Source organism: Eleutherodactylus coqui, chromosome 7 (assembly GCF_035609145.1).
Source record: "Eleutherodactylus coqui strain aEleCoq1 chromosome 7, aEleCoq1.hap1, whole genome shotgun sequence".
Lineage (NCBI taxonomy): Eukaryota > Metazoa > Chordata > Amphibia > Anura > Eleutherodactylidae > Eleutherodactylus > Eleutherodactylus coqui.
The window spans coordinates 46,469,747-46,482,326 of NC_089843.1; the positions used below are offsets into that span (position 1 = coordinate 46,469,747).

The 12,580-nt window shown below is 44.0% G+C and overlaps 1 gene segment (V, D, J or C); it reads right to left on the minus strand.

The window, feature by feature from the left end:
- Positions 1-6,548: 6,548 nt before the first annotated feature.
- LOC136573496 (immunoglobulin kappa variable 3-15-like) lies at positions 6,549-7,004 on the minus strand. The segment is given in 2 exon segments: positions 6,549-6,859; positions 6,956-7,004. Coding segments are annotated over 2 exon segments (360 nt in total).
- Between the last annotated feature and the right edge of the window lie 5,576 nt (positions 7,005-12,580).

The window sequence follows — 12,580 nt, forward strand, 5'->3', positions numbered from 1 at the left end:
ATTTTTAAATCCCCGCCTGCTGAGTGAGCTTAACAGCAGTGCATGGGAGCCAGCCGGAGGACGCGTCTGAGCGGCGGAGAGGTGAGTAATTAAAAAAAAAAATTTTAACACTTAATGATTTTCAGGGAAGGGCTTATATTTCAAGCCCCTCCCCGATAATCATACTGTGGGGCTTGCAAGAAAGCATTGCTTTCAAGGGGATTGGCAGCAGTGCCGATCCCATTGACTGCAATGGGATATCATTCTGCACTTCTGCCACAGCTGTGACAGCTGTCACAGCTGTGGCAGAAGCCCCATTGAAAACACTAGCGATATGCCGATTCTATTTTGGCGTCTTTCTTGCGCTGTGAGGCGAGAGTTTTCCCGTGCTCTCGCAGCGCAAGAAAGAAAATATCGCCAGTGGGTGTCCACCCTAAGGAACAGTAGAGGAGAATAATTACCTCACGTGCTCTCGACTCTATGCTTCTCTTAATACATCCCAGAATTGTGTTTGCCTTTTTGGCTGCTGCATCACATTGTTGACCCATGTTCAGTCTATGATCTATTAGTATATTCCAAGTCTTTTTCACATGTGCTGCTGCTTAGCCCAATTTCTCCCATTCTGTATGTGCTTTCTTCATTTTTCTTGCCCAGATGTAGGACTTTGCATTTCTCCTTGTTAAATGCCATTCTTTTAGTCGCTACCCACAGTGCAAGGTTTCCAGATATTTTTGAATAATTTCTCTCTTCCCTAGTGTTAGCTATCCCTCCTAGCTTTGTGTCGTCATCAAATTTATCAGTTTCCCCTCATTTATAAAACTGTTGAACAACACAAGGCCTAGGACTGAGCCTTACAGTACCCCACTTGATACATTCTTTCACTTGGATGTGCAGCCATTTACGACCACTCTTTGAGTACGATCACTCAGCCAGTTGTGATCACCTAACAGTTGCCTTGTCAAACCCATATTTGGTCATTTTTTCAATAAGTAGAGTATGAGATACTTTGTCAAATGTTTTTCTACGGTCAAGATAAACTATTTCCACAGCGTTTTCCTGATCAAACAAATTGGTGTTACTGTCATAGAAGGAAATTAGATTTGTCTCGCATGACTTGTTTGTTACAAACCCATGCTGGCTCTGGTTAATTTCTTCATTTTTATCCAAGTACTTGCATACATGCTGTTTATTAATTTGTTCAAAGATCTGTCCTGGTATAGGAGTCAGGCTCACAGGCCTGTAGTTTCCTGGATCCACCTTCTTCCCTTTTTTTGAAGATAGGGACAACATTTGCCGCTTTGCAATCTTCTGGGATTTCTCCTGTTCTCCCGGAATTTTCAAAGATTATAGCGTGTGATTCAGCAATTACCTGCGCTGCTTCCTTAGTATCCTAGGATGTTATTCATCTGGACCTTGAGACTTGAATTCATTTAAATTAGCTAAGTGTTCCCTCACTATCTCTCTGCTTATAGATAGCCTGCATTCTTTTATTCCCTCAATAGCACAGGGAAGATCAGCTGATGTTTAATTTACGTTCTGAGAGAAAACAGATACAAAATAGGAATTTAAAAGTTTTGCCTTTTCAACATCATTCTTAACCAATTCACCATTTTCATCTTGTAAACATCCAATAACATCTTTGACTTTGCTTTTGCTTTTGGCATACCCCCCAAATCCTTTTCTATTGCTTTTGGCCTCTGTTGCAAGCCTTAATTCATTATCTTCATTAGCTTTTCTGTCACTTGCCCCACAGTTCCTGCAGACCACATTATAATCTTCCTTAGATACCCCCCCACACACACTCTTTCCATTTGATAAACATATTTTTGTTCATTTTTAACATGCGTGTAAGTTCTGTGTTTGCTGGTACACAAATAAACACCTGGCCATCTGGCCTCTAACTATAAAGTGCACTTGACTTTAACTTCATGCCATCACATTTCACATTGTCATAACTAAAGTCTGTTATCAACATTCACTGCAATCCAGAGGGCATCTGTTACAGGATCATACCCGATGATACGCCAGTCTGGGTTGCCCTAGAACATACCTGCAACCCCTGTCCCTGCCTACTTGCCTCCACTCCTGGCTAACTCCAGGCGGGCAACTGGGCGGCGGTACCTATACTCACTAGGGACCGGGAGGAGGGACTGGCGTACCAAGATGGAACAGGGTAGAATACCGACAGGATGGGCAGATGAACTAACCCAACAGAAAATAAGTGCAGACCAAGGCAGATGGGATGACCTGGCAGAACAAGCAAACAAGCTGAAAACAGGCGACTGACAGAAGCAGGATGCTTGCACGCTGACAGAAACCAATAACTGGCAGTGAATGCACCTCACTGCCAGCCTTATAAACAGAAGTCTCCACCCAGGGGCGGAGAGAGGGAGGCACCACCTCCCAGCAGGACTCAACATACACGAACTTGTGTACAGATCCGCAATCAGAGGCTAGCGCGCATGACGCCGACAGACCCACGAGTGCACGCACCGTGCTGACCACCCACCCGTGCCCCCAGCAACCAGACAACAAGTCGGCGGGACGTGCCCTGACCGCGGGACCCAGCGCCCGGCTGCCCCGGGAGGAACCGCATCTGCCGCATGGTAACAGCATCTCTACTCTTACAGAGTGGGTGGCAGAATCCCAGGAGCTCCAAGCTAACTGCTGAGAGATACCTATTTACAAAAACTTTTATGTGCCTCCTGTTTATCAAGCAGTGACAATCCTTTTCTGACATTTAGACTTTCCCTGAGCCCTTTAGTGGTCATTTCCAATTCCAGCTTTTGTATATCCTTTAGCATAGGCCATTTATGCACTGTCAGTGACTATTCTGCCACATTTTCTATGGTCACCTTCATGTCACTTTCCCCTTTAAGTTCACTCACTGTAGGAACGTCCTCTTGAAGACTTTTATCTTTCTCAGTCTTCCTGTCAAATAGGGCATCATTATGTTGTACTGGCACCACCAATTCAACTTCATCACCATTACATGACACATCACTTGCATCTTTTTTTACTCTGCACTATACTCATCTGAACACAGCTTTTAACTGTATTGAAGACTCTTCTCACCAGTGTAGGGTTCTGCCCTATAACACAATCATATTTATCTGTATCAGTCACTTTCGGTCTCGGCCCGGTCTACTCTTTCATCATTTTGCCTCTTTGTGTTGCACTGCTGTACCTTCACCTGTGACAGGAACAACAACAACAGACTGTTTTCAACACTTGGCTTTTCCTGTCAGTTTACCACAGATTTTTTTAGGAGTCAGCTCCTCTTCATTACAGCCATGCTCTGTCTTCTTATCCACAGTAAGTTCATACTCCTTCTTCAGGGCTTCATCAGACGAGTGTTTTTTTTAACGCATTACGTTGCGTGAAAACAAAACCCGCTAAATACATGCGTCAAAAGTTTGCATGACCAAAGCGGCCGACATATGGCAAAATTCACACAAAGTGCGGAGCCATCGCTATCCTCTGCCACAGCTGTGACAGCTGTGGTGGAGAATTTCTTCATCTCCGCAGGGAGTCCCCTCATCACTGAACACTGTGACAGCACTGTCACAGTGTAAGTGACAAGGAGATTCCCCATGGGGATGAAAAATTCCCCTGCCACAACTGTGACAGCTGTGGCAGAGGAGCATGATGTTCTCCCATTGCTTTCAATGGGGCCGGTGCTTCTGCAGCCCCATTAAAAGCAATGGGATGATGGCAAGCCCTGCAGGGATTTTCAGAGAAGAGCTTAAGATATAAATCATCCTGAAAATCATCCCTAGCTGGTGAATAAAAAAGAAATTATATATACATCACTTGTCTGCCGCTGGTGTGTCCCCCCGCTGGCTCCCCAGCAGTTTTCTAAAGCACTTTCAGTAGGTGGGGATTTTAAAATCCCCACCTCCTAAAAAGGGCTGGTTCTGATTGGCTGAGCATTCAGCGAATCACAGGTAGCACTAAGCCATTCATTGAATGACAGCTGAGCGCTTCCTGCGATTGGTCACAGCGCTCAGCCAATTGCAGGCAGCGCTCAGCCATTCATTGAAATCAATGAAGGAATTCCTTGCCATAACTGTCACAGCTGTCACAGCAGCGTCAGGGGAGCGTGATGTACTCCCTTTTCAATGGGGCTGGCACACATTTTACATGTGCGAATTTTATTTGCATGTAAAGAAATGGACATGTGACCACTTTCATTGAAAAGCATTAGTTCTCATAGATGCAAATTTAAAACGCAACTATAAATGCATTTAAAATTCCCTCGTATGACCGAGCCCTCAAAGAGAACATCTCTGCTTTCAGACGTTTTAGGTTCTTTAACAGAGTCTTTATTTCTTCCACTTGGAACAATTACCAAGTAACATAATATGCCGGGCTCAAAAAAGACATATGTCCATCTAGTTCAGCATATTACTCCCCAATGTTGATCCAGAGGAAGGGGAAAAAAACAATGAGGTAGAAGACAATTTTCCTCATCTAAGAGAAAAATTTTCCTGTTGGGGTTATCAATAGATGGGCTATTGTTTGTTTGTGTGTCCAATGGGAATGTGGCCAAGTAATCCCCACTGGAATATGCTGGAGTATCCAAAAAGCCAGAACCAAGTGAGCTGAACTGGACTGTTGCTGTGGCCAAGGCTGATCAATGAGGACGGCAGGTGGCTGTCGCAAATAAGCAGAGAAACGTTTGCTGGAGGTGCAAAGGTACAGACTGATGTGCACCTAATTGTTTGCTTGAGGAGCAGGAGATAAGAGAGTCCATGAGCTGATAGCAGACGGAGCTCTGCTGTCTGCTGGTCTAAACTGTAACCAAGAAGGTTCATCGGTGTTTCTAGAATTTGCCACATAAGCAGAAGAGTCCAAGAATAGTGAGGCCATTCTAATGACTGCTGAATCTGTGTAGCATGGACTAAAAAGACTGATGGACTCGGTGTTACAAATGTGTTGCATGATGTGTCCTATCCAAAAGTATACTGTGAAAATCACACACAATGTATATGTCAAAATGATGATAATGTAAAGTAAGGTGACCAAATTTTCACAGGGTCAAAGCAGGACAGGGAAGGAAAGTGTGGGGGGGGGGGGGGGGGGAGTGCAGGAGGCGGGGTCTAATCACAACGTATGACTTTATATCCATCATTATAAATAGTATGGGACCATTTCAAAAAAGGCAGGGAGCAAATTCTGCAACATTTCTGCATCGGAAAAACAGTCAAAATCTGTACCATTGGTGCGAGTTTTGCCTGGAAATCAGTTGCATATCTGCAGCTGATTTCATAGTAAGCAGCGCTCCCCCTCACCTCCTCTGTAGGCTTCCTGCTGTCAGTGCTCCTTGGCTTCCGGTTCCCAGTGGCCTGTAGTGGCTTCACCTGATCAGCTTCTCCCCAGCACTTGCTATTTTGCCGATGGGCGCATACGCATAAGCCAGAGAAAGGTCCAAGCTTAAAGATGTTATCAGGGGGCATCACTGGAGGCCTTATGTAATTAATTTCAACTCCCCTCACAGATCTGATTGTATACCACACCATCCCCCATGAAAATTCCAGGCTCTCAGCTACCGGTAGCAAGGAGCAAGGAGATTTTACATTTCCTGAGCTTTCCTGACTTCTGCACATGCGTCCAACATTTTGCCAGTGGCGGGTCCTTGCAGAACCAGATCACCATGAGACATCGAGGAGGCGAGAGGTGAGTATTTTCATTTCCTCTCATGGATCGGATTTGTGAGGGGAGATGAAACTTTAACTTTTCAAAATAAAAAAAAAATCTTTTAAGTGATCACCGTTATCCATCCTCTGGTAGCCAATAGCTGGTAGCTGTCACACGCAGAGACCCCAGGGCTTTATGTTACAGGACCAACCGTTTTTTTTTGCGGCACTGTAGAATAAAGGCTAGATACCCAGGACATGAAAACACGTATGGGTGGTCACTAAAGGGTTAAAGATACTAAGACTTGATTCCTCCAGGGCCAACAAGCTGACACAGTGCTGGAGAAGTTCACTAAAGATAAAATGTGAAATAATTAGTTATTATTGTTAATCACAGAGATTTGGTTACACAGTCTGACAGCGGTCATAAGATAACAGAAGGGAGGATTCTTGCTGCTCGCAGTCTTTTAACTCCATCTGCTCTTGAGATGATTTCTCTTAGTAAATTAAAAACTAATTTCCATAAATGAAACACTTGAAGGAAAGTGACTCCACACATATAAGTATAGGATATGGTGTCTCTTCCAACTATTTGTAATGTTCCATTGTGTCTAAAATAAAAAAGATGCAAGTCTGCATTTACAAAATCCCCCCAAAGTTTTGTCTACAGCTCATGAGCAGACGTACAGTTTATGTCCCCCTATACTCGTGGTGGCGAATCTATGGCAATTATTTATAATGTACTTGATCTTTTCGATATCTCTTCTCAAAAGTTGTCAAGTATGTTTTTAAATACAATACAGAAGAAACAGATGTGTATGACAAGAGGGGAAACCACAGAAGACGTCTCATCTGAGCTCCTCTATCATTTCGATTGTGATTTTTTTTTTTGTAATTAAATGAGGAAGGAGGTTTTTGTACGGCTCTGTATCACTGTGTGAGAGGATAGTTCTGATACTGATGACAGTAATAATGTGCTGCATCGTCTTTTGTCAATCCTGTGATTGTTAACTTGTAATTAGTTCCTGATCCGGATCCAGAGAACCGCTCTGGGACTCCTGGTTGTCGGTTGCTTGTACCATAGATAAGGAGCTTTGGTGGTTGTCCTGATTTCTGTTGGTACCAGTGTAAGCTGCTGGTGTGTAAACTAGAACTGCATGTACATGAGATGATGGCGGTATCTCCCGGGGACACAGCGGTATATTCTGGAGACACGGTCAGTACAATCTGTGCACAGGATCCTGGGGAGAAATAAGAGGAGACATGAATGTATTTCTATCATGGCTGTAATATGACATCTGTGCTGCTGGACTTTACACTGTGTCAGTAACTCTCACCATGAAGAGACATCAGTAAGACACCCAGCAGAAGCCCCTGAGAAGCCATCTTTATGTCTCTGGAGTGACAGCACAGACTATAGAGATGTCACCTGTACAATGTCTCCTATATAACAGCTGGAATCACTGGGGAACGGCCCTGAGAGCAGATACACAAATATCACATGCAAATCATCTTCTACTTCTCAGTATCACAGTTATTGTCTCTTTATGACAACTTCATTCAGTGAGCAGAAGATCAGATATAAGAGCTCTAATAAGGAGAGAACTCTTTCTATGGTGGGATTCTCCCTGATCACTTTCTATGTCCTCCTTGTTTAGTACATTCCTGGGAGGAGAATATATTTAGTGTATAACAACAATACATTATATATTACCCATCACACAATATAGCACTAAACTGTAGATATGATCGGCTCTAAACTGGGATTTGAATTAATGTGTCAAAGATATTATCACAGAAATAGAAAATGAATGAATAAAATATCAGAAATCCAGATAAAACGAATTATTTAGCTATTTCCTGTGTGGTATTTGGGCTGAAAGAATTTTGTTTCAATAAAAGCTGATAGTTTCTATTACTTTTGTTGTTATTTTTAGTAAAAAATACCATATATTTGTACGATGGATTCTCATTACAGTTTTCATTTTGAAGATACATAAACAGAGTCTGTCAGCTTGAAGATATTGTCCAAATGGCAGGCATGATGTTATGGGGCCGGAGGAGCTGTGCAGACTGATATATAGTTTTATGGTGAAAGATTTAGTATTACCTGTGTTTTATTTATATTTCTGCTAATTCAGAGCTGAACAGTCCAATGGGCGGTCCAATGAGTAATTGACAGATACCCCTGTATGTACAGTCATAGGGTGCATTCACACGAAGATATATTGGCTTGGTTTCCACGCCGAGCCGATATACGTCATCCTCATGTGCAGGGGGGGGGGGGGGGGATGGAAGAGCCAGGAGCAGGAACTGAGCTCCCGCCCCCTCTCTGCCTCCTCTCCACCCCACTGCACTATTTGCACTGAAAGGAGGCGGGGCGGGGCAAAGTGGTGAGAATTAGCCCCGCCCCAGTCCCACCTCTCCCCATTGCAAATAGTGCAGAGGGGCGGAGAGGAGGCAGAGAGGGGGTGGGACCTCAGCTCCTGCTCCTGGCTCTTCCATCCTCCCCCCCCCCCCCCCCCCTGCACATGAGGACGACGTATATCGGCTCGGCGTGAAAACCGAGCCAATATACGTTCGTGTGAATCCAGCCATATACTGATAGCTGTCAATCACTGATGGGACCGCCCATGCGACCATTTAGCTCAGAATACACATCATGTTCAAGCTGACAGACTCCCTTTAAAAATATTAAGAAACGGCCATTGACAGAAGTCACTTTACTGCGTTATCATGTACTATTTATTACTTAGATACTGGATTTTACAAATATTGAGTAAAGATAAAATGTGAATTACCTAATTATTATTGTTATTGGCTCAGAGCTCCACTCCTCTGTAAAGAGAGCACACCAATGCTCGCTGGTCAGCATTTCACACCATCAATACAAGCTACTATTGCATTATGGCACTAGTCTTTGAATGAACAGACATCACACCCTCCATTGTATACATAAATACATATATTAGAATCTTTTGTATATTTTGTCTTTTTACCATTTTTTTTATGTTTTAATTTTAAACTTATTTGAATAAATTAATGTTTTATATGTATTGTATTTTTAGTAAAAACTCCAGTTTTTATTATGTAATGATGAGGGATGTTTTAGATATTATTTCCATGCATCAAATTATATTGCTATAAATATGAATCTAGAATTAGCTCAGTTATTAAATTGAAAGCCATGCACCTAATTATTCCTAATTATTTAATTGTTAAATTTAATTAATTATTTGTTTGCTTGTATTCTTCTTTCTTCTACTTCTTATTTCTATATATTTGTGAATGTCTGTTTGTTGGAGTGACACGCACAAACGGTACGGCCGACTGACATGACATTTTGCACACAGTATAATCTCGACCCAGAGAAGGTTATAGGCTGAAAATAAATCTGAAATGTTGTTCTCTTCGCAACCTTTTTTGCATTTTTTTGCCTTTGCTTGAATTTTAATGGAGCAACCCCCAAATTTGCTTTCACCAATAAATTCTATGTACTCGATTTAGCATTCCTAGTTATTTCCAACAAGATATTCCCACTAGAAGAGTCAGACTGAGCATTGAAAATTTGTGTTTCAGGACTGCTTTTTAGCCCCAGTCTAAAGGGTTCTTTCACATGAGCGCATATAGACCATAATACAGTATTGCCAAATATTGTCGAGTTTTAAATACCAAAAAAAATAACACTCAGAACTCAATAATGATTTTCTGGTAATGTATTTGTGAATGAAACTTAAAAGATACTGATATGCTGAGGTAAGAATGAAGAGAAGTGCTTTGTGCACATTACATCAAACACTAAACAGCAGTACAGATAGGCTCACGTCAGTAACCTTCCTGCTCAACTACATTGTTCTGCCATCTAGTGACCGGTCTTAGAGCTTCATCTACTGTGTATTATATTCAAATGAAGAGTTTAACCCCTTAACAACTGCCCCATCGGGAAACTACGTCCTCAGAAAGTGGGCTTTAATCCTAGAGGACGTAGTTTTATGCATCCTCTTTGGATTAATGCTCACTGGCCTGAGGACGTGACAGCTCCATGCTGTCGGTGCCCGCAGGTAGCCGACAGCATGGAGCTGTCATCCCAGGATGCGGGCAGTCCCCCCCCGGCATTGCGATCGGCGCTAGCGAATGGATAGCGCCGATCGCAAAAAAGTAAATAAAACTGTCAAAAAAGTTAGTTATAATTTACTTACCCGGCTTGTCGGCGGTGTCCCACGGAGATCTCGTCCTCCCAGACCCGCCGGCGGCCTTCTGCGCATGGGCGCCAGACGATGACGTCACGCGCATGCGCAGAAGCGCGGGAGCCCCCGGCAAATTTAAAATCTCCTGGCTCCCGGCTCCTGACGGTAGCCAGGAGGCGTTACCGGGGGACCGCTGTGAGCGGTCCCCGGGCCCGCGATCGCCGCGATCCATTAGATAGCGTCGATCGCGAAAAAGTTGAAAAAGTAAAAAAAAAGTAAAGTTTCACCTCCCCTCATGGATCGGATCCATGAGGGGAGGTGAAAATACTCACCCCGGTCCTCTGCGATGTCCCGGGACCCGAAATCCCCATCTGCGCATGCGCGCCTGATGATTGACATCGGGCGCGTGGACAGAGGGGCTCGAGCCCCGGGAAATTCAAAATCCCTCTGCTCTTGGCTGCCATGTGTAGCCAAGAGCAGAGGGATGTCACCAGGGACATGATTAATGTCATCCAATGGATGACAGTGATCATGTAAAGTAAAAAAAAAAAGGGCAAAAAGTAAAAAAAAAAGTTTAAAATAGTTTTAAAAAGTTTAAAAAACTTGCGTTTCATCTCCCCCCATGGATCATATCCGTGAGGGAGGATGAAATGACGTACCTAAGGCCCGCGGATTTATCCGCGGACCTTACCCCAGCTTCTGCGCACGTGCCCGTCGCCAATATGGCAGGTGCATGCGCAAAAGCTGTGGTAATTTAAAATCTCCCTGCTCCTGGTTACAAAACTTAGCCGAGAGCCTGGAGATTTCACGGGGGCTTCGGTGAGCGGTTCCTGATCACGTATTCGCCGTTATCCAATGGATAATGGCGATCACGTAAAAGTAAAAAAAAGGTGAAGGTTCATCTCCCCTCACCGATGCGATCGGTGAGAGGAGATGAAACTTTTTACCGAAGGCCTCCATATTTGCACCCCAACGCAATCTTCTTCCGTGAACGTTCCCGAACTCTGCGCATGCGACCCCCGGCAAAACACCGGACACATGCGCAGGAGTCGGGGAGACCAGGAAATTTAAAATCTCCTTGCTCCCAGCGACCAACGGTCGCCGAGAGCCTGGAGCAGTGACGGGTGGCCTCGTTGGGCGGTCCCCGGTCACGTGAAAAAAAGGTAGCGATCTAACATAGGTCGGTCTTACATGACCAGATAGAAATTACGGATTCCGCATGCTTCTGATCCGCAGTAATACGCAGATCAATCGCATTGGATTACACAATTCCGCTCAAATTAGTGGGTCGGAATTGCATAATCCACTCGCAGAAAAGAGAACACAGCAGGTTCTATTTTACCGCGGATATCCGCAACATAGAGCCCATTGTGCTCCATGGTCACGGATATACCCGCAGCCCATATGCAACTACCTTGTATATGGGCTGCGGGTACCAGCGTCATCGCTAAGCGACGGTGCGGAAAATACAAACAAAAAAAATATATATACTGCGCATGACCGCCTGTGTGAGTAGGCAGTTATGCGCAGTACATTATGCAGCCGTACGCAGGGTCACAGCCGAGCTCACAGCTGGGTTCCGCTGCGGGCCTCGGCAAGCAAATTCCACCTACAGCTGCGTGAGCCCGGCGTTATTCAGACCGCTACCTGTAATACGCAATTTACAAGAAGCCCCGGGAACGTTCGCCTTCCTGCAGTTCCAGGAGCAGCTTGTTGAGCGCCTTCTGTGTGAGACCGCCGCACCTCATTAAGCTTACGGAGACTCACAGTGCGCCACTTTTTACACCCCATACCCGCCACTGAGGTCACGAAATACCCCAAAAAAGCATGAGAGGAGGGAGGATACCCGGTTTTATAGCCCCATGTACCCATCCCAACCAGCCTCCGTAATTACCCCTGTCTTTGGAAATATTACACAGTTCACATTATTACTTTTATCTAAGATTTGGGGAACGCCGAAAGGGTGCAGAGGGGGGGGGGGGATATTTTTTTAAGGTGTCAATTTTTATTCCGTACAAGTGGGCAATGGGGCCTGGAATGTATTCAGTTGTGCCCTGCAATCCAACGGGTGTTCCCTCCATTATAGGCCTTGCCATGTTTCCTGTAAGTAGATTAGGGCCACATTGGGTATGTTTCTGAACACGGGACAAACGGGGGTATCCATTTTGGGGTGAACGTCTTCATTCCTATGTACACTGTACAAAAAAAAACGTTTTTAAATTGACAAAATTGCCAAAAAATGAAAATCGTAATTTTTTCCTTCTGCTTTGCTTAGATTTATTCAAATACTGTGGGGTCAAAATACGCAGTACACCCCTAGATGAATTCATTAAGGGGTCTAGGTCTAAAATGGGGTCATTTGTGTTTTTTTTTATCGTTTTGGATGCTCAATGGCTCTATAAGTGGGCAATGGGGCCTGGAATTTATTCCGTTGTACCCCGAAATCCAACGGGTGCTCCTCCTATTATAGGCTAGCCATGTGTCCTTTAAGTAGATTAGGGCCACAATAGGTATGGTTCTGAACACGGGACAAACAGGGGTATCCATTTTGGGGTGAAAGTCTTCATTCCTATGTGTGCTGTACAAAAAAAACAGTTTTTAAATTGATACAACTGCCAAAAAAATGAAAATTGTAATTTTTTTCCTACTGCTTTGCTTAGATTTATTCAAAAATTGTAGTGTAAAAATACACAGTACACCCCTAGATGAATTCGTTAGGGGGTCTAGTTTTCAAAATGGGGTCATTTGTGGGGGTTCTCTGTCGTTTTGGCCGCA